The 21,962-nt window shown below is 36.4% G+C and overlaps 1 protein-coding gene across 1 annotated transcript in view; it reads right to left on the bottom strand.

Moving 5' to 3' along the window:
* The window catches only part of LOC150082067 (sterile alpha motif domain-containing protein 3-like), a 141,982-nt gene that overhangs the window by 107,155 nt on the left and 12,865 nt on the right, over positions 1-21,962 (bottom strand). Inside the window, exon 3 of the mRNA XM_090380420.1 lies at positions 20,676-20,918. Within this exon, the coding sequence (XP_090236546.1) occupies positions 20,676-20,918 (243 nt within the window). The remainder of the gene's footprint in view (positions 1-20,675; positions 20,919-21,962) is intronic.

Genomic DNA, 21,962 nt, shown 5'->3' with positions numbered 1-21,962 from the left:
AAATGTAAAGTACTGCATATGGGAAGCAGTAACCCCAGGGTTCAGTGTTGGTCCATTGTTGTTTTCTGTGTATTAATTAACGATACTGATGATGGTATAACAGGCTTAATGTCCAAAGTTTGCAGACAATACAAAAGTCAGCAGGGTTGTTAATGACACTAATAATAGTTTGCTGCTGCAACAGGATCTAGAAAAGTTGAGTAGATGGGCTGAGAGGTGGCAACTGAAGTTTAACATTGACAAATGTAAAGTACTGCATATGGGAAGCAGTAACCCCAGATTAACGTATAAACTGTGTCGTACTACACTGACAGTGGTAGAGAATGAAAAGGACCTGGGGGGTTATTGTGCTGGCAAATATGAAGTTTTCTGAGCAGTGTAGACGGTCTGCAAGAGTAGCTCATGGTGTCTTGCCAATGATATACAGGAATTTTTCTAGCGGGGATAAGGTGTTTATCTCTTTGTAAAAGGCAATGATCAGGCCACACCTTGAGTACTGTATACAGGTCTGAGGCCTCATTTTAGGAAGGATGTAGAGCTGCTGGAGCAAGTGCAGAGAAGGGCGACAAGATTACTGAATGGAAAAAAGGGTTGCTCTTAAGAAGAAAGGCTTAAGTTTTGCAAACTACAGTGTCTGGAGACTAGGCACCTGCGAAGTGATCTGATTGAGATGTATAAAGCCTTGAATGGTTTGAGACTGCTCAATGCTGATGGAACTCTTCCTCTTGCTCAGAATAATTGCCTGAGAGGGCATAAATTCAAATTGAGGAAAGTCAGTTGCAGGATAGATGTGTGGAAGTCTGCCTTTAGCCAGCATGTGGTTGATTGCTGGAACAAACTTTTTGGCTGACGTTATATAAGCTTGCTTTCTTGCATCACGTGCCTTTACTAATGCTAATGCTCTCAGGAATGCATTACATCTGATGTTTTCACTGATTATATAACTACAGTGAAAGTTTGTTATGAGTACAATCTATAGCGAGAAAATTACTATAATAAGCATTATTAACACAGTAAGTCCCCAACTTAATAACTTCAGACTTATGTAAACTTTTTTTTCACTCAATTTTTTTTTTTTTTTAGAATTGTAAAATTTAAAACAGTAAAAAAATAAAAATAAGCAATTAATAACGATGAACACAGCATGCACAAGTGAGATACAGATTAACAAGGTTAAAAAATGGGAATGAAGAGAAGATTCTGAAAATTTATTTATGTTTTTTTTTTTATATGACTGAAGTTTTCAGTGAAGGGGACACACATTTCACCATAATAATGTAAAAACCCACAGAATCCCAGCTATTGGTATTATCACAAATGCAATAAGATCGAGTTCACTACCCATTTATAATGAATTGCACTAACAGAAAATAAATCCAATAAATCGGAGACTGCAAATTGTCTTTATTGTTTTATGATATTGAACTCGAGAAATGTGCTTTGGTAAAATGTGAGCATGTGAGGTCACATGAGATGATGATAGTGTATTTCCGCCTTAACCCTGTGAAGTTCTTTACAGAAATTTTCGTTTTGACTGTTATCATGGTGCTGACTAAGAGAATAAATGACAGTGCTACTAGTAAATCTACCAAGAAAAGGAAAGCGATCAATATGGATCACAAAATTAAAATAATAAGGATGTATGAAAATGGTCAAACATTAACAAGTATCATGTGGAATTTAGATTTATCAGTGTCAACAGTGAACACAATAATAAAGAACAAAGACAGAATATGAGAAGCAGTGGAGGGACAGGCACCAATGAAGTCAACTATAATAACCAAGGCTACGAAATATATATTAGTTTTTACAGTACAATAACATCTATTTTTCCTTCCTTTTATGTTTTCTTTTCTTATGTGCCGCTCCGGCTATTTCAGCACTGTCCCCAGATAAAGTTTTAATTGAACTAATGAAAAATATATAACTATTTTTCTATATACTGTATATAACTAATTAATTGAAAAAATATAGAACTATTTTTCTTCATTCTTCTTAGGATATTATGTGGTTTTTGTAATTTTGGCATATCAAGGATATAGTAGCAATATTTTATTAGCCATTCCCAAGCTATGTAAAACTCAACTTACGTAAGAAGTCCTGGAACATATCTCTTACGTATGTCGGGGATCGGGGACTGTATATTGTCAGTTTAATAATGCAAAAAATAGGAAAATTCTATGATTATAGTGAGTGAAATATATGTAGATATAAAACTCTTGATATACTGACCACTTAAAATATCTAAGGAAATTGAAAAAAATAATGTAATTTTTCTAAAACTTGTTTTTTTTGCAAATATAGGCACTTTTGTATAATTGTAACCAATGCTGGTACAAGTTGACACCACACGCTATAGTGTTTTGATTCTTCGAAATTACAGAAACACATTTATATGAGTGAAACAGGTGAGGGGAAACAAAAATTATAACTTGATTTGCCATTGCTGTTTTTATTTTTGCAGGCCAATGGCCTTGATAAAATTCTGCATTTCTTTTCAGAATTTTATTAAGTATTTTATCAAAAATAAAAATTTATAAAACTTTTATCAGTTTTACCAACTTCAGAAAGTCAAGTTTTATCAAGTGGTGCACTTTTCCAAGTGCACCACTTGATAAACTGTGAAAAGATTGAGGAAAACTCAATGAGCTAATCATAACCATCCCATTATATTCAATATCTTTCCTACATGGGGAGTGTGTGTGTTATGAGGGTTTAAGGGTGCATAAGCTGCCAGGCCTACATGCAGAGGGGGGGATATTTTCTAAGACTGATCCAGCAACAATAGATCTTTAAGAAAACTGACTGATGAACACAGAACAATTATACAATCTATGAATAAGGTGCACTGCACATAAATTTCAATAGTCACAACATTTTAAGTCACAATACGGTTTTGTTAAGGGAAGATCTTTGGTAAGGGAATATAATTGGATATATTCCATCTGCCCCAAAGTGCCATTTTTGTGTCCATCCTCAACAATTTCTCCTCCACTTTCCTTTCAGTAATCAAAGTCATTTGCTCCTAGTGAGAGTCTGATAAACTTCTGGCATCCCCTTCCCTAAAGAAATCCTCATGTGTAAATGTAGATATAAAATACCTTTTCAATTTGTTTGCAACCAAACAAGAGTGTGGTCATCAATAGTTAACCCATAATCATCAAGTGGTCCAAAGTGATTCAACCCCTTCCTTCTACTGTTAATATAAGCATATAAGTTGTTGCATAAAATCATAGTATATTGAAATTTAATCATGTTATTTTTCTTTAAACTTGTTCTTGAGATCATTCTATTCCTTGTTCTTAAAACATTAGAATGTTTTAAGAACAAGACTCATAATAGCACGAAAAATTACAGAAGGCTTCTAGTTGTCAAATTTCAATAGTTTAGAAACATCTTTGAAAACAACTTACCCCTTAATCTGAATGTGTAAATTGTTACATTAAAAGAAAACCAATAAGTTAAAACCAACAAAATGATATCTGTTTGAAGTGCACTTCATTGAGCATGTTCAAACTTGCCAACTGGAACAAAGCATAAAACTGAATAGAGTGACTCAATAATGTAATGGCAAATTACTTGCCTTTTTGTTTATTGAATTCTCTTTCAATTTTAGGGGCTGAAAGTTGTATTAAAAACTTTCCACTTTCAGTTTCTAAAACTGACAGATATGCAGTTATACAGTGGCGGACAAAAAAACTGCATCACCTTAAAAAAAGTAACATTTGTAGTGAAACGTATAAAATATTGTTTAATTACAGCCATTTTGTTTGTCTCAAAGCAAAGGTATTACATCAGATAACACTTCTATTGCATCAAACAGTAACTGAAAGGTATTGCATCAGCCATTTCTATAAATATGGCATTGGAAGGGTATACACATTCATTAGTATCCTGTTTTGCAGAGATGTAAGCATGGCTCCATATGTTCAGTTCACACCAAAAAAAAAAAGAGTGTAGCTGTTGCTCTGTCCCATGAAGGGCTTTCTATGCATGCTATTGCTGATAAAATAAGCTGTCACCAGTCAACAGTATTAAGGGTGCTGAAATTAAAACGTGAAACCGGTGATGTGAAGAGAAGATCTGGATCAGGCCGGAAGAGAGTGACTATGCCTTCCCAAGATCAATATTTGAAATGGCCTTTGTAATTGCCATGCTAGTGCTCCTGATCTAAAACTGGACTTTGAGATGGCCTCTGGTGTTGAAACAAGTGCACGAACTATCCAAAGACGGCTTTTGGAATGTGGTCTGCATGCCTATCAGCCCAAGAAGAATCCTTAGTTGACCCAACAAATGAGGAAGAAGCAACTTGCTTGGGCTAAAACGCATGTTTTGTGGACAAAAGAGCAATGGGACATGGTCATCTTTTCTGACAAATCGAAATTAAACCTGCATGGCTCGGATGGGAAGAGACATGTCAGAAGACGAAACTCGGAGGCATACCATCCTGACTGCATAACACCGACTGTAAAGTTTCCCGCCGGACAGATGGTCTGGGGATGCATAACAAGCAAAGGGGTGGGATGAATTAAGTTTATTTATGGAACGGTGAATGCAGAAACCTACACTGCTAGCTTGGAGGAGTAAGTGAAACCCGTTATTAGGGATCACCACACACACACATATCCACAACTGCATTTTTCAACAGGACTCGGCACCTTACCACACAGCAAAATTAGTGAGTTGTATGCTACTTAGATTTAATGATGAGTTTGTCTTCTTGTCTCACAAGGCTTAAAACATACTTACACCAATGTTTTCCCTCATATTTCTCCCTTAAGTTGCAGTCAAACCTCAGAAATGCTGGCATTAACAGTGATTTGAATCCTATTAAAAATTGCTGGTACATAATGTCATCTAAAATTGGTCAGAAGAAGCCAACAAGTAAGATTCAACTGCAGGAGAGCATTGTAAGGGTGTGGTACCATGAAATTGGGCAACCCTATAACCAGAAGTTGATTAACTCTATGCCAGATAGTTGAGGAACAACAAATTATTGAGAACTTATTTTGCTGATTTACAGTACAGGCAAACCCCCCCCACCTATAACACAGTACATCTACAACCCGGTTTCACTCTAACATGATTGATAAATTGCGGCAATCCTTACACAACACGGTACTTAAATAACACGGTTAGAGAATTTCGGTAAACCTCACATAATGGTATTTTTGAGCTTTCGTGTGGGGAAAACCCTGCTATCATGTTGGATGAAATTTTTAAACGTTTCCACTCTTTTTGAATCCCGCTGTTGACTCACTAGTCAAAAAAAAAAAAATTATTGAGAAATCCCTGTATTTTCTTTTGTTGGGAAATTCCGGTGTTACATTCTGTGCTATTGAACTTGTACTTGTTTAACTTGTGGAAAAATCTAGATTTCAAAGTTTTATTACAATTGAATAGCAACACCAGGCCATCCAAAAGATTTAAGTCATCCAAACGTTGAAGTTACGAGCCTACTGCCACAGTTGTATTCGGTTAGTAATAGAGGCATGTGATGCAAGAAAGCAAGTGTATGAGCATCAGCCAAAAAAAAAAAAAAAATTAATTCACACAACCATTCCCTCTAAATGTTTGTGCAATTCCTCCTTCAATTTATTTAAGCTATCAACTTCACAATGACAGATAGAAGTTTGTTCCAGCAATTAACCACCCACTGGCTAAAAGCAAATTTCTGCACATCTATTCTACAACTATCTTTCCTCAATTTGAATTTATGCCCCCTTAGGTTCATAATCTGAGCAAGCAGAAGAATCTCATCAGAATTCAGCGTGCTCAACCCATTCAAGGCTTTATACACCTCAATCAGATCACCCCGAAGGTGCCTAGTTTCCAGCCGCTGCAATTTGCAGAATTTAAGCCTCTCTTGGTAAGAGGATCCCTTCATTCCCCTCACCAATCTTGTTGCCCTTCCCTCTACACGCTCGAGCAAATCTACATCCTTCCTGAAATGAGGCCTCCAGATCTGTACGCAGTACTCAAGGCATGGCCTGACCATTGCCTTATACAAAGGGATAATCACCTCCTTTTCCCTGCTAGCAAAATTCCTGTATATCACTGACAAAACCCCATGACATGCTCTTGCAGCCTGTCTGCATTGCTCAGAAAACTTCATATCTGCCTGCACAATTACTCCCAGGTCTTTTTCATTTTCTACCACCTTAAGTGTAATACCACACAGTTGGTACGTTCCTCTGGGGTTACTTCTACCCAAATGCAGTTCTTTGCATTTGTCAAGGTTAAACTTCAGTTGCCACTACTCAGCCCATCTGCTCAAATTTTCTAGATCCTGTTGCAGTAGCACACTGCCATTACTGTCATTAACAACCCTGCCAACCTTTGTATCATCTGCAAACTTCGACACTAAGCCTGATATACCTTCATCAATATCATTGATAAATATATAAAACAACAGCGGGCCCAACACCAAACCCTGTGGAACTCCGCTAATAGTATTAGTCCAGGAAGAGCAGCATCCATTGATTACCACTCTCTGTCTTCTCCCACTCAACCACCCTTTTATCCATTGTAGTAACTAACCCTTAATACCATTCTGATCTAATTTGTACAGTAGTCTTCCATGTGCAAGTGTCAAAAGTTTTCCTGAAATTCAAGTATATGATTTCCTGTGTAACCACATCATAGTATCCAATCAAATTTTTCAGACAAGACTTTTCCTTAACAAACCCATGCTGTGTCTAAATTATTGCTGCAGTCTTGTCTAGATGATCCTGCAATGCATCTTTAACCAGTGACTCCATTATTTTACCCAGACCAGAAATTAAACTAAATGTTCTGTAATTACTCGTGTCACCTTTCGATCCCTCTTTGTCAATTGGGGATAAATCTGCACATCTGGTCTGAATTCTCCTCTGAGTCCAAGGATGATCTCATAATTATGGTTAAAGGTTTGCTTAGTTCCTTTGTCGCCTCCTTTAATATAACTGGATAGATCCCATCCACCCCAGGTGCCTTTCTTATGCTTAACTTCAACAATTTCTCCTCTACTTTGCTCTCAGTTATTACAAAATCATTAAGTACCCTGTTACAGTTTGATCAACTTCTGGTATTTTCCTCCCTTAATAACTCCTCATGTGTGAATGTAGATGCAAAATATTCATTCAGTTTGTTTGCTATCTGAGCAGGATCATCAACAGTCGAACCATCAATATCAAGTGGACCAATCTGATTCATCCCTTTCCTTTTAGAGTTTTATATAAGTAAAGAAATCCTTGCTGTTTTTTTAGCATCCTTTGCCAAAGATTTCTCATAATCTGCCTTTGCTTGCCTAATCTCCTTTGTGACTTGATTACAGACTAGTTTATATCTGCCATAGGCTTCTGTGTCACCTGATAATTTATATGCATCCAATGCATTTTTCTTCTCTGCCACAAGTCTCAGTTCATTTGACAACCATTCAGGCCTAAAGCTAGAATAATATTTCTTAATAGGTATGAAATGTCTAGTAGCTTCCACAATTAATTCCTTGAATGCTTCCCACTCAGAATTTGCTGTTGGTACCATCATCAGTTGGTCTCACTGTACAGAATTTAAAAACTGACAGAGGGTGGTAATCAATGGGTGCTGCTCTTCATGGACTAATGTTATTAGTGGAGTCCCACAGGGTTTGTTGTTATATTTATCAATGATATTGATGAAGATATATCAGGCTTAATGTCGAAGTTTGCAGATGATACAAAGGTCGGCAGGGTTGTTAATGACAGTAATGGCAGTGTGCTACTGCAACAGGATCTAGATAATTTGGGCAGATGGGCTAAGAAGTGGCAACTGAAGTTTAACCTTGACAAATGCAAAGTACTGCATATGGGTAGAAGTAACCCAAGAGAAACGTACCGTGTGGTACTACACTTAAGGTGGTAGAAAATGAAAAAGACCTGGGAGTAATTGTGTAGGCAGATATGAAGACAGGCTGCCAGGGCAGGTGATGGGGTTTTGTCAATGATATATAGGAATTTTGCTAGCAGGGAAAAGGAGGTGATTATCCCTCTGTATAAGGCAATGGTCAGGCCATGCCTTGAGTACTGCGTACAGGTCTCGAGGCCTCATTTTAGGAAGGATGTAGATTTACTTGAGCGTGTACAGAGAAGGGCAACAAGATTGGTGAGGGGAATGAAGGGATCCTCTTACCATGAGAGGCTTAAGTTCTGGAAATTGCAGTGGCTGGAGACTAGGCACCTGCACTGTGATCTGATTGAGGTGTATAAGGCCTTGAATGGGTTGGGCACGCTGAATTCTGATGGGATCCTTCCACTTGTTCAGATTACGAACCTAAGGGGGCATAACTTCAAATTAAGAAAAGACAGATGTGCGGAAATTTGCCTTTAGCTAGTGGGTGGTTAATTGCTGGAACAAATTTCCATCTGTCGTTGTGGAAGTTGATAGGTTGAATAAATTTAAGGAGGAACTGGACAGGCATTTGGAGGGAATGGCGTGTTTTTTTTTTTGATTTTTTTTGGCTGATGCTGCATAAGCTCATACACATGCTTTCTTGCATCACATGTCACTACTACTACTGTCTGAGACCACTGTAGTCACCTTTACGGAAGCAAAAACCCTTTCCTTTACCCCTGATGGTAATTATATCTTTAAGCAAATCTCACATCAGTACACGGTGATCACTGCCACCTAGTGGTTCCTTTATCTGCAAATTCTTAATACATAAATGATCTGAATTTCTCTGAATTTCTTTTAATTGGCTTAATTTTCTAAATTATTTTAGGAACGCTGCTTCAACACTGGCGCTTCCGTAGCCAGGTGGACAGGAGCAGCAGTGCGTAGCACACGCTTCTTGATTGGCGCGTCCATAGCCAGGTGGGCAGGAGCAGCAGTGCGTGCACACGCTCTTGATTAGACCGGGGTTCGAGCCCGTAACCACCAAATACTGAGGATGCGGAAAGGTCAGGGAATGACCACTGCATATCCCCGGAGCAATATGGCCTTAGTTGTTAATTCTCCTAGAAACCAACCTAACAACAGCTTCAACACTACCCTCTTCTTCTTTAAACCCCCCCCTATATATTTTTATGTTGTTTTGTTTGGCTAAGTTCTTTTTCGCTCCACTGGTTTGCTGTGCTACTGGCAAGTGTCCTACTTTAATTTAGCTTATATATATATATATATATTGCGTGTGTGTGAAAAGTGTAAATAAAAAAAAAACACCTACCTTTTATTTTTATTTACACTTTTATTCCTTCCCTATCCTCAATTCACTCCTTTGCTTTATACCATTTGCTTGCACTAAATTTTAAATCCTAAATTTTATATACATAATTATCCTTAAATTACATATTCTCATTGAATTTATTCTAAATTGCGTAATTCGTTTATAACCACTTATTTTTGCATCTTGTTGCATTATAAACACTTTTTTTATTTTTTTGGTTTTCTATTTTAATGTTATTACCACTATACTTCTTAATTCACCTTAATCTATTTTGCTACAAAGCATATATCATTTTTTATACACTGCATTGGGACTACCTTGTCCCAATTTTGTGAGAGTTATACTACTTTACCCCTCTTTTGACCTCACTGAGTTTTATTCTTAAATTTCCTTATCCTCCACAGGTATGGACAAGTATAGAAACACAGTCCTTGATACATAATCGGGTGTAGTCCCCTGATGAAGTACCTGATCTCATATCAATTTTTACTTTTAGCTAACATCAGATTTGAATTTTATATTTGCCCTACCCTTTTTTTGGACCTATAACCAAAATTACTCACCGTTATCTGATGCTGGCTATCGCTGCTTATTTTAATTTAATCATTTTTTTGCGTTATAGTTACCTTCTGTCTAACTGGCTTTTCAGTTTGGCCTATAATTTTGCTTAATTCATTATAACAAAAAAGATTTTCACATTCTTTATCTTTTTCATGCCTATATCTATATAGTATGGCTAGCCTGTGTGATATGTATGAAAAAGTATAAATAATAATTTTCGGATTTCTATTGGTCCGATTTTGGTGGAATTTGGGAGAGGTTGACAAATCTTTCAAAAAAGCCCAAAAAATAAAATTTCATGAAAATCTATTCACTGGAAGTCTAGTTGTTACATGTGGACGGGGGAAAACATTAATTTCCGAATTTCTGTTAGTCTGATTTTAATGAAAATTGAAAAACCTTCTTAGAAAGTTTAAAAATAAAATTTAATGAAAATCCGCTTACTGGAAGTTAAGGACAGACAGACGGACTGACATGATGAAGACAATAGACGCATTTATGCATAAGTGCTAACGCGTCTACCTAAGTGTCTGGAAGAAATGATTAAGCATATCGAAAATAGATGAAAAACAATAAATTACAAAAAATTCCAGTAAACTATTTTATATGCCTGTTTTTGACGACGTTTCGAAATCCTTGTGGATATCGTGTCAAGTCTAGAATAGGAGAGAGACGACCATTAGTGTCCCTACCTGGTGTTTCCTTACTAAAGCTTTCCTTAGCATAATTTCTTCTCCTATTTGAAAGGAGCAATAGTCGGAAGGGGTTGGGGTTGTGTATGCGCTCCTGCAGGATTCAATAAATGTAAATCATTTTTATCCGACAAAAAATTGGTTATTGGTAATTCAAAAAGAACCGGATTCTTCAAATTGCTTACTAAATAGCAAACTTTTTCTTTGTGTATCCAGTTTGGTTTTAGTAATAAAACCAGATTCGACACATAATTTTCTCTCTAGTTTAGCGATAAAAGATTCAAACCCTTTCACAGTAAAAATTTTATGCCGCATACAGTAGGCTTTTGTAATGTGTAGTGTTAAAATGGCCAAGTTCCAAAGTGTCCAACTTAAAGAATTTAATATAAGTTTTTCTGTTTCGGGACCCCAGGGTTTAAAAAAACATATGCAACTAAAATGGTTTGATGAATAAAAAATTCACCCTGTATAGATGGATAAGAAACCCATATCAAGTTACTGTCAAAGAATTTTACATTAAGGAAAAAACAACAATTTATTGACTTGCTATAAACTTGACTTGACTTAAAACAGTAGCAAGAATTTCCTACAAAAACCATTATTGAATTTTGATTTTCGTTGAAGGAATTTCTGGTATTAACTTTGTTACAAAAGTTACGTTTACATTTCTAGTAAGCCCAATCTTTTTTTTTTTAATTTTTAAAATTTTATTATTATTATTAGAGATATAAAGTATAAATATTTGTTTGTTATATACGAAATTGGTTTGCTGTTGTTTACATATAGCTTAGAATTTAAAAAGTTTTGCATATTTTTTCTTAAAAAACTTGTAATAAAAATTCAAATTTATTTCTTTTATTATTTCCTAAGAGTCCCACCCTTCTTGAATGATTCCGCGCCCTTCTTATTTGATTTAGTACACGTTTGTCTGGATAGCTCCTACGTTACACAGTGAAGCCAAGAGGATAGATTCATTCTTCTTTTAGACCCCGCCTTTAAATTATATGAAATTCCTCACAGAGTGCTTGCACACTGGTATAAAAATTATATATACTTAAAGGTTCTATCCTGATGAAGGAATATATCAGGTTCCGCACATTTAGCCCTTGCGTCACAGTGGTTAAGATTGCTGTCCTTCCACATTGTGTGGGAACGTCCCGAGTTCGAATTCCGTTAAGATAAGAGGAATTTGCTTTGCCACACTTGGTAGAGGTTTTGAAGCACTTGCTTCTTTTCTTGGTTTATATTGTTTCTTGGATCGATTGTGATGTTAGATTTTTCCGCACATTGGCCGAGTTAGTCGGTTTCTGGAGAAGGCGGCATGGTTCTTCTTCCTGGAAATTCAAGTTTTTAATCCAGAAAAGCAGGAAATCGAACATAAAATTTATGAAATTTACAAACACAATGCAGGTACGCTCAATGACCTAAGTTCTTTTTAACACAAAAGCAAACTAACAAAACAACAAACTACAGGTTTGAAGTAAAACATAATGAGATGGCATCATTCACTTTATTCAAAAAATAACGAAGTCAGTGAAATTTGGAAACTGTTGGAAAGTCAAGTAAATTTGGAAATTGATTTAGCGACATTTTTTCGGTAATATATTATTTAGGATTCAAATGAGGAATAGTTTGTAAATGGGATAGTGAATTCTCTATTACTAAAATCGAAACGCTTTTTCAGTTATTAATTAAACTCAAGGACATTACGTGGAATACTTTTAAGTAAGAAAGATTTAAAATATGTAGATCGTTGTCTAATTACTGGAGAAACCAAACCGCCTCAGACAGAGGTAGAGTTTCTCGGTATAATAATATCGTTTAGTCTCTCGTGGTCAGATTTTAGAACTTGACCATATTGTGTAAAAAGGATAGATGAAATAGGACCAGGGTATGTCTGCCAGAGGCAAAAGTTGATGATGTTGTAAAGCAGATATCATCTTTTAATGGCACAAAGGGAGATATTGTTGTACAGTTCTCTTAATGTCATTGGTACCAATGACATTAAGAGAAAGAGATCTGCAGATTTACTTAACAAGTTTTCTTCTCTTTCTTGGTGATTCTCTCTCTCTCTTTCAGGGTAACTCAGAATTTTTTTTGCTTGGTGCAGCAAAAGCCTCAGGCTTCCTTGCACCATATGGCTAATAATGATAATGATAATGATAATGATTACTGCTGATAATCAGATCAAGAGTATTACCCTCTCTTGTTGCCTCTTGAACATGCTGCTGCAGAAAACAATCATCCAATAAATTCACAAAAGTCTTGCTATTGTGCGAGTGACCTACCCACAAGTTCCAGTCAATATCTGGGAAGTTAAAATCCCCCATTATAAGACATTCTGATTTACTAGCCTACTCTTTTTTCTCTGTAAAATTGTTCATTGTACTCATTCGAGTCATTAGGCCTATAACACACTCCTACTCTTATTTTTGCTTTCACAGTGCTTATGTCACACCAAACTGACTCAACAGTGCACTGTTCATCTATATCAACTGAATGCACTTCTTTTGATTTTATGTTTTTCTTAATTAACAACATAAAACCTCCTCCCTTCCTATCCTGTCTATCCTTTCTGTACACATTGTACTCCCCAAATTCCAATTCTGCATTCCTAATATCTGTGTGACACCACGTAGTAGTAGTAGTGGCATGTGATGCAAGAAGGCATGTGTATGAGCTTATGCAGCATCAGCCAAAAAAAAAAAAATCACACCATTCCCTCCAAATGCCTGTCCAGTTCCTCCTTAAATTTATTCAACCTATCAACTTTCACAACAGATGGAAGTTTGTTCCAGCAATTAACCACTGGATGTCTCTAATATCCCAAAAATATCTGCCTTTGATGTCTTGACCAACACTTAAGGTTTTTGCCAGTATTATTGAGGATACCTTAAAGGCTCAGGGAAACTGCTAGTTAGGGGGGATGTGGGTAATACTGACACGCGTTTATCAGATAATATTGGTCAATGTAACTCTTGCACATACCTTAAGAGTTCTTATCTGTTACCCCAACTGGACGTATTATCTAGATGTTCTGGGGCCAAAGACGTTTCACGTGAGCGGGTAGCTAATATCAGGGAAGAGAGCCTAAAAAACTTCAAGGGTTGTGTTAGGGTTGTTAAATATACAAGAACAGTAAATCTTAATTGTTTATACAGTAACGTTAGAAGTGTCGTCAATAAAATGAGCGAATTCGAACTGCTGGTTAAAACAAGTAACGCCGACATAATAGGGCTTACAGAGACGTGGTGCCACCCGGAAATTGGGGATGATGAGTTTCAGTACGGCTTGTATAATGTATTTAGGAAGGATAGAGTAGATAGAAGGGGTGGTGGGGTAATGCTTCTTATCAGAAGCAGCCTGGGTGCGACGATAGCTTTCCCGGATTCAGACATTTCACATGCTAGTATAGAGTCTGTATGGTGTGAGATAGTTGGAAACAAAGGTACAATGCGAGTAGGAGTAATCTACAGACCAGGTGATTGTGAAGATTATGACAAAAGCCTCTACATGCAAATGGAATGGGCAAGTAAGCGTCAATGCCTTATTATGGGTGATTTCAATTTGCCTCTAATTGATTGGAGTAAATGGGAAGGAAACTCGACATGGGGAACAAAATTTTTAAATCAACTAGATGACTGTTATTTGTATCAACATGTCAGGGAAAGTACTAGAGAAAAGAATATCCTAGACCTCATCATCACACATGAATCAGATGACATAACAGGGCTGACAGTAGAGGAACCAGTAGCAGGAAGTGATCACGGAGTTCTACGGTGGATGATGACGAGAGAGGTAGCAGAAGTAAAAGGCAAAGGAATGGGTTTTAATTTCAGAAAAGGAAATTACGATGCCTTAAGGTACTACATGGCCTCTATTAACTGGGTAGATATCGCGCAGAGAATGAATACAATTGAACTGTGGTACGCTTTTAAAACATTAATCACAGATGCCTTGAATGCGTATATACCATTAAAAAAATACTCCACGAGAAGGGTTCCAAGTTGGATGAATAGTGAAGTTGCCACATTACTTGAGCAGAAAAAGGTGGCATGGAAAAGTTACAGAGCAATAAAAAGTACTGAAACCTATAACAGCTACAAGGTGATGTGTAATAGAGCCACAGAAAAGGTTCGACAGGCAAAGGCAGTTTATGAGAAATCACTAGCAAACAGAGCAAAGAGGGGGGATAAAGAATTCTTCACATATATAAATGCCAAGAAGAGCAGGACAAACCAGATCGGACCTTTACGTAAGGGAAAGGGGATAGTAATAAATACACCAGCTGCCGTTGCAGATGAACTCAACAGTTATTTTGCATCGATATTTACAAATGAAAAGCCTTTTGTGGCAATGGGAAATTGTGGGAGCGAAGTTAAAAAATATGTAATTAATGATATTGAAATTTCGCAAGATTATTTAATGAAAAAACTTTCGAGCCTACAGACCAGTAAGGCTCCTGGAGTTGATGGAATATACCCTATAATCTTAAGAGAGGCGGCAAGCGAGTGCATTGAACCACTGAGGCTAATTATGCGAGCATCACTAGACTCTGGGGAGATTCCCTTGGATTGGAAAAGTGCAAATGTATCTCCCATACATAAGGGTGGCTCTAAAAGTGAAGTGGGAAATTATCGACCTGTCAGTCTGACTTCAGTAGTAGGGAAAATCATGGAGGCAATGATCAAGGGTGGAATTCAGGATCATTTGGATCGAATTGAAATTCTCAAGGATACTCAGCATGGTTTTGTAAAGGGAAAATCATGTTTAACAAATCTGGTTCGCTATTTCGAAAGGGTCACTCACGAGCTGGATTTAGGGAATAATTTCGACATTGTTTATTTAGATTTCAGCAAAGCTTTTGACTCAGTCCCACATGAGCGATTGCTTTATAAGCTGGAACAGGTTGGAATCACTGGGAAAATCCTTAGATGGATAGAAGGATGGCTTCAGGGCAGGAGGCAGAGGGTTGTGATAAATGGCTATTCCTCAGATTGGGTTGAAGTAAGAAGTGGGGTTCCCCAAGGATCAGTATTAGGACCACTGTTGTTTTTAATTTTCATAAACGACATTGATGAAGGGATAGAGGGCGTGATGTCTAAATTTGCAGATGATGTTAAAATTGGTAGAGTAGTTAATAATCACTGTCAAGCTGAGCTTCTTCAGAGAGACCTAGATAGACTTCAAGAATGGTTAGAAAAATGGCAGCTGTGCTTTAATCCAACAAAGTGTAAGGTATTACACCTGGGAAACAGTAATCCTAAAATAACGTATTCACTTGGTGGAGTTCAACTAAACCCAGTACTGGAGGAAAGGGACTTGGGTGTTACGATACGGTCAGACATGAAATTCTCTGAGCATTGTAAACAGGTTGCAAGGAAGGCCCATGGTGTCCTATCGATGATCTATCGAACTTTTGCAAGTAGAGATAGGGACGTGATAATCCCATTATATAAGGCTTATGTTAGACCACACTTGGAATACTGTGTTCAAGTATGGAGACCGCACCTAAAGAAAGACATCGAACTTCTTGAAAGGGTGCAAAGAAGGGTAACTCGCCTGGTGAGATCGGCAAAAGGGCGTCCTTATGAAGAAAGACTTCGAATATGTGGGTTGCAGAGTTTGGAAACTAGACACCTTAGAGGAGATTTGATTGAGGTGTTTAAGGCTCTGAGAGGCATCAGTAAAATGAATGAGGACAAAATTTTCAAGATTATAAATGATGCTAGAACTAGGGGACATAAATTCAAGTTACGGGGGGAAATGTTTAGATTGGACTGCAGGAAGTTTTATTTTAGCCAGCGAGTTATAAATTACTGGAATAAGTTGCCTTCATGGGTGGTAGAGGCCGACAGTTTGGGGAAATTCAAAGGTCATCTGGATAGTACTTTCGGGTAAGGGAAGCGCATAGGATGATAGGATTAATTTCCTTTTTATTTATTTTTTATTTCATTTTATTATTATTTTTTTTATTTTTTTTTTATTTATTAATTATTATTATTTAGTTATTTATTTTATTTATTTTTTGTTTTTATCATTGTTTTGTTCGGATTTTTTTTTTTTTTTTTTTTTTTTTTTGGCTGGTGCAGCATAAGCCATAGGCTTTCTTGCACCATACGGCCGTTACTAATACTAATACTTCAAATTCATAAAATTTATTTACTATACTTCTAGCATTGGTATACATGCAAGTATACATGCACCTATTCTTATTCTTAGTTACCCTAACCCATCCCATATATTTATTTGTTTCATGATGACTGCCACCAGTCCCTGAAACCCTCAGCACCCCTCGCTCCAGGCCGCTGCTTATTCTAATAGCAGTAGTGCAAGAATCACCTTCACCTCTGCCTGCGGCTACTTTTAACCTTTTAGTCTGTGAATTTCCCCAAGCTAGCAGTTTTCCGACCCCCCTAACACTGCCTCGGCAGCATCAGCAAATATTCCTGCACCCTTTCTCTTTAAATGTATCCCATCCCTGTAGAAGCAGTCACTCCTGTTAACAAGCAGATACCAGGCTGAAAAAAAATTCTACCCCATGAGCCTTGCACAATCCGTCCAGGGCCAAATTTAATTGACAAGGTTCTCATCATGTACTCCCTCCTATCGTGTCTGGGCGGAATTGCAGGCACTTTCAAATTTAACCCTAACTCACGACTTTTTTTCAACATTAACCTGTACTTGTTAAGTAAATCTGCAGATCTCCTATTCTTAATGTCATTGGTGCCAACGGGTACAACAATATCACCCTTTGTGCCCTTAAAAGATGATATCTGCTTCACAACATCATCAACTTTTGTCCCTGGCAGACATACCCTGGTCCTATTCCAGCTATCCTTTTTACACAATATATTACCCGTCTCCCTGATAATAGAGCCACCAACAATTACTAACTCCTGTGGGACCAGTGCATTCTGCCTTGGAGATTGCCGCTGTGCTGCCTGATGCACAATAGTGAGCTCTGGCATTGAGTTGGATAGCTGAGAGCTTGACGGGCCCTCATATTAATTTCTTCGATGGTTAATATAACTTCTTTCATTTAGCCGTTAGATCAAGGCATCATATCCACCTTTAAAACTCATTCCATCAGAAAATCGTTACAATGGATTTTGGAAAAAATTGATTCTGAATCTATTGAAGTAACGGAGGCATGGAAACATTTCTCAATTGTGGACTGTATCAGAATCATAGCTTTACTCCTGAAAGAAGTAAAACCATCAACAGTAAATGCGTGTGGAAAAATCTATGGCCAGAGTCAGTTCATTCAGGAAATATGATCAAACAGGCAGAAAACGGAATCGGTGAGATAGTAGAACTTGCTACGTTGGTAGGAGAGGAAGGTTTTGATGACATGACTACTGAAGCCCTCGTGGGTAGCACAGTTCATAGAATCGCCCTCCTCCCCACACTGGCTGGAAAAGACCCGAGTTTGAATCCCGTCAATGAAGGGAGGAATTTTTATGGGTCTTTTTTAAAATGTGGCTGAGTTAGTAAGAGAGGGTAGCACTGTTTTTTCTCCCAGAAACTCGGGTTTTTCATCCAGAAAAACAGAAAATCGACCTCAGGACACATGCAATTTATAGACAATATACACAGACTAAGGCCATGTTACTCTGTGTATAGACAATATACACAGAGTAACATGGCCTTAGTCGCCGATGCTTCAAAAAAAGTAAAAAAAAGATATGATTACTGAAGACGTTCAAGAATTACTGGTAGAAAAAGAAGCCATCATAGTGGATTTGGTGCAAATGGTATCAGAGGTAAAATCAAATCAATTCAGATGATGATATCGCATATCAAAATTCTAAACTTCCAAATTTTACAGTAAAAAATCATATGGGAAAGCATAAAGTTAGCCGAGCAATTAGAATCTTATTTTTTGAATGCAGATCCTTGAATGAAAAGAGTCCAAAGTTCAAAAGGGAGCTTCAAAAATGCTTAGTTCCATATGGTGAAATTCACAAAGATTTATCAAGCAAAAGCAAACAAACCCAGATTACTGATTTTTTAAAGATTGCAGAAGATACATGAAATCTAGAATGGTGTATATTTATTAGTTTTGTTAACGAAATAGAGTATTTTTGTTTGCTTTTGGAACGTAATCCCCTTTTTGTACTTTTTCTTAGTCCTGTTAACACGGTTTTGCACAACACGACATTTTACAGGAATCTAATAACCGTATTAAACGAGGGTTACCTGTACATAATATTATTACATTAACTTGTCATTTCACATAAATGCAATAAAATGTGTTTGGTTGTCATGATTTCCATTTGCAGATTTCTCATATTTCCATTAATTACACATTTTAACCTTTGGGAAGATATTTATGGCAATTAGATATATCAGGCGGAGTCTTTTTATTGGATTTCATTCACGGAGATATATATATCCCATCTAACAAATGCATTTCAAATATTTCTGCAACCCACAATGCAGCACAAAATTCACAAGTGATGCAGTTTTTTTTGTCTGCCACTGTATGTTATCTAGAAAACTATGTTTTTTATTGAAATTTTTTTTTTCCAATCAATTAAAGGGATAAAATTTTTTAAAAATATATTGCACTTTCTCAGAATTTTCCACTGGTTCAAAAATTAAGAGTAGATTTTACACTGAAATGGAATTACAATATGGAAAATCCAAACAGATTCAGATACTCTTCCTTGGTCCTTATCAAAAGATGGCTCCCACACTGATTGAAGACCAAATCAGAAATTGAAATGAATAGAATATACTTCACTGAATTCTTGGGCTAAGAAGAAATTTATTGGACGAAATTTAGATAATCTCTCTATACATTAAAAAAGTTTTCCTCCTAGTGATATTTATTTGAGCCAATGAGAAAAGAGGGTGAGGCAATTACGTCACTACAAATGCAATTAATTATTGACAACTGCCTCCATAACATTCACCAACCTCGTGAATGTGCTACCATTTGATGTTCCATTGTAACGTTTTTTGTATATTAACGAATATTGTATACAGTATTTGTAAATATTTTAAATATTTATATAGTTTGTAAATATTTCAGTTAAATATTTTAATCCTGCTCTTTCAGATGCAACAATATTCCTCATGCATTATAAAACCCCAAGCAAAAGGCCTTTCCCTAAGTGACCAATGTAAATGCAGGTAAATAATTACATAGTGATATTTATTCGACCTTGAGAATGCAGAGCACTACAAATGCACAGGTAAATAATTACGTAGATCATTTCCTGATTAGATATCGATCAGTGCATATTGAGAGGTGTGTAGAAAAGATTTGACTTACTCCGTATACCTCTACATTTTACAAAGAAAAGTGTGCATGGGGGTGGGCAAGCAAAGCGAGCAGTGGGCGAAGTCTAGTATATATTAAATTTAAATATAGGCAAATGTTTCACATTATTCCTTTAGCCCTTCCTCATTGGCACTAATATTATACAAACAAGACTAATTAAACATTATAAATAAACTTATATAGTACAGATACCAGCTACATGCTACTGTAATCTGGCCTAGTGTCTGAAACTAAAAGCCTGTAAACAAAGAGGTGGTGTGTTGACAAGTAGTCCTATGCTTGTGGTCGGCTTCTGGCTGACTGTCTTCCCCCCACCCTGAGATGAAATGGAAAGTTGCAAAAGTTTGAATGGTACGCTGTATCACCCATAGATGTCAGTTTTGTTGCAATGTGAATGGAGAATTTGCCTTCATTTACCTGGAAATTTAACTGTACTTGAAGGACAGTTGCAGTATCCTGTTAATAACTTTATCCACTATAGGATCAAGGAAAAGTTGATTATACTGGCTTTATATTATGGCATTGAAGGGAATGGTTATTTTCACTGGCAGCAATCCATGCTGCCCTTCTAAGGCTGACAGTCATTGCCGAATGGAACACTGCTCTTGGAAGGTTCACAAAGAACCGCAAAGAGAACACCAATAAGCTCACTGTACTATGTAAGTTTTATTAGTCTAGTTTATCAACATTAGTACCACTGACTAGAGAAACAGCTCAAAATGAATTACTACATTTAAATATAATCCAAATCCTAGGAGCACAAGACAGCACATTGTATTTGTTAATTACTTGTATCAGCACTTAATTTTAAATCTAACATGGGACAAATGTCAGGCACCACAGTAAATTTCACTAATAATATTTGTTTTGTTTCTTCATATCCTGTCATCCAATTTGATTTTTATCTTGATGCTTTTGTAAGGGAAAATCAATGAAATCAACTTACTGTGTATATTTAGTCATTTCTTCATGTAAGATGTCCAAGAGATGACTTTTTAAAGATTTTGTTAAAGAAAGAGAATTATCTAAATATTCCTTCAGATGCCTGTTGAAACGTTCTACCGGAATAACAAAGGGAATGGGCCAGTTATCTGTACTACTGTGTATTTCTGATTTAATTACTGGAACTATTTCCATACACATTACATCTTCAGAATTCTTCTCTTCATCATTAGAAATTTCTGGTAACCTGTAAAGAAAACAAGAAATATACAAATTTTTTGAATCTCTTTACAAAAAAAAATTAACATTTTCCCTAAAGAAAACTTATAATCATATAAAGCAAATATGATGCAATAATTCAAAAAATAAAGCAAATATGATGCAATAATTCAACAAATAAAGCAAATATGATGCAATAATTCAACAAATAAAGCAAATATGATGCAATGATTCAACAAATAAAGCAAATATGATGCAATAATTTGATTTAAGTCATGATGCAATATAAGTTTTATATCAATACCAAACAAATCAAAGTAACACACAAAAATGCACAAATATACTATGGGATACGGTGATTTAAAATGGAGAATAATCTGCTCTGGCCCAAACGTGATAAACAGCATCATGCATAATATACATACATTTTCAACTGGAAAATTGTCATTATGTTACAGAACTAAAGCAGTCTGGCACTAAAAAAAAAAAAAAAATCTATGCATAAATAATTATATGCCCATATAAAATCATATATTTCCATCCAATAAAGTAAGGCCAATACCCCAGTACAGCCAAGTTAGAGGGGTTTACATAACTTGAGCGATAATAATAAGATACAAAAAAGAGTGAATGTCGCTTTAACAAAATAAAATAAAAATGTAACAAACTCAACGAAACTGAAAATAACAAGTGTGCAAAATTAAAAGTTTAATAATATGAGTGAATCAAAAACACTTTCTGTACACCTTATTGTGAATCCAGACATCAGGGTCAAGTTCAAAGGAGATGGCTAGCTTGATGGAGTTGTTGATGAATGAAGAATAAAATCTGTTTATTTTGGAAAGTTTAGACTGAAGAGATGGAGTGGCTCTGGCAGCCTTGGGTGGAATTCGCCACTGAAGAAAGTCCCAGATGTTAAGAAGTCACTCTGGCCAGTGATCAGAGTTACAAAACACTGACTCACTTTGTATTGCCAGCAAACAGTAATGGGCACACTATTTCAATTTGTTGGTACAGCTGATGTCAAGACAACACAACAGGATGTCCAAGTTTGGCATTTAACCATCTGATG

The sequence above is a fragment of the Mastigoproctus giganteus genome, chromosome 8 (genome assembly GCF_048544385.1).
Source record: "Mastigoproctus giganteus isolate SK-2022 chromosome 8, ASM4854438v1, whole genome shotgun sequence".
Classification (NCBI taxonomy): Eukaryota; Metazoa; Arthropoda; class Arachnida; order Uropygi; family Thelyphonidae; genus Mastigoproctus; species Mastigoproctus giganteus.
Note: the sequence above shows the minus strand (reverse complement) of the source record. Positions and strands in the feature narration are given on the sequence as shown.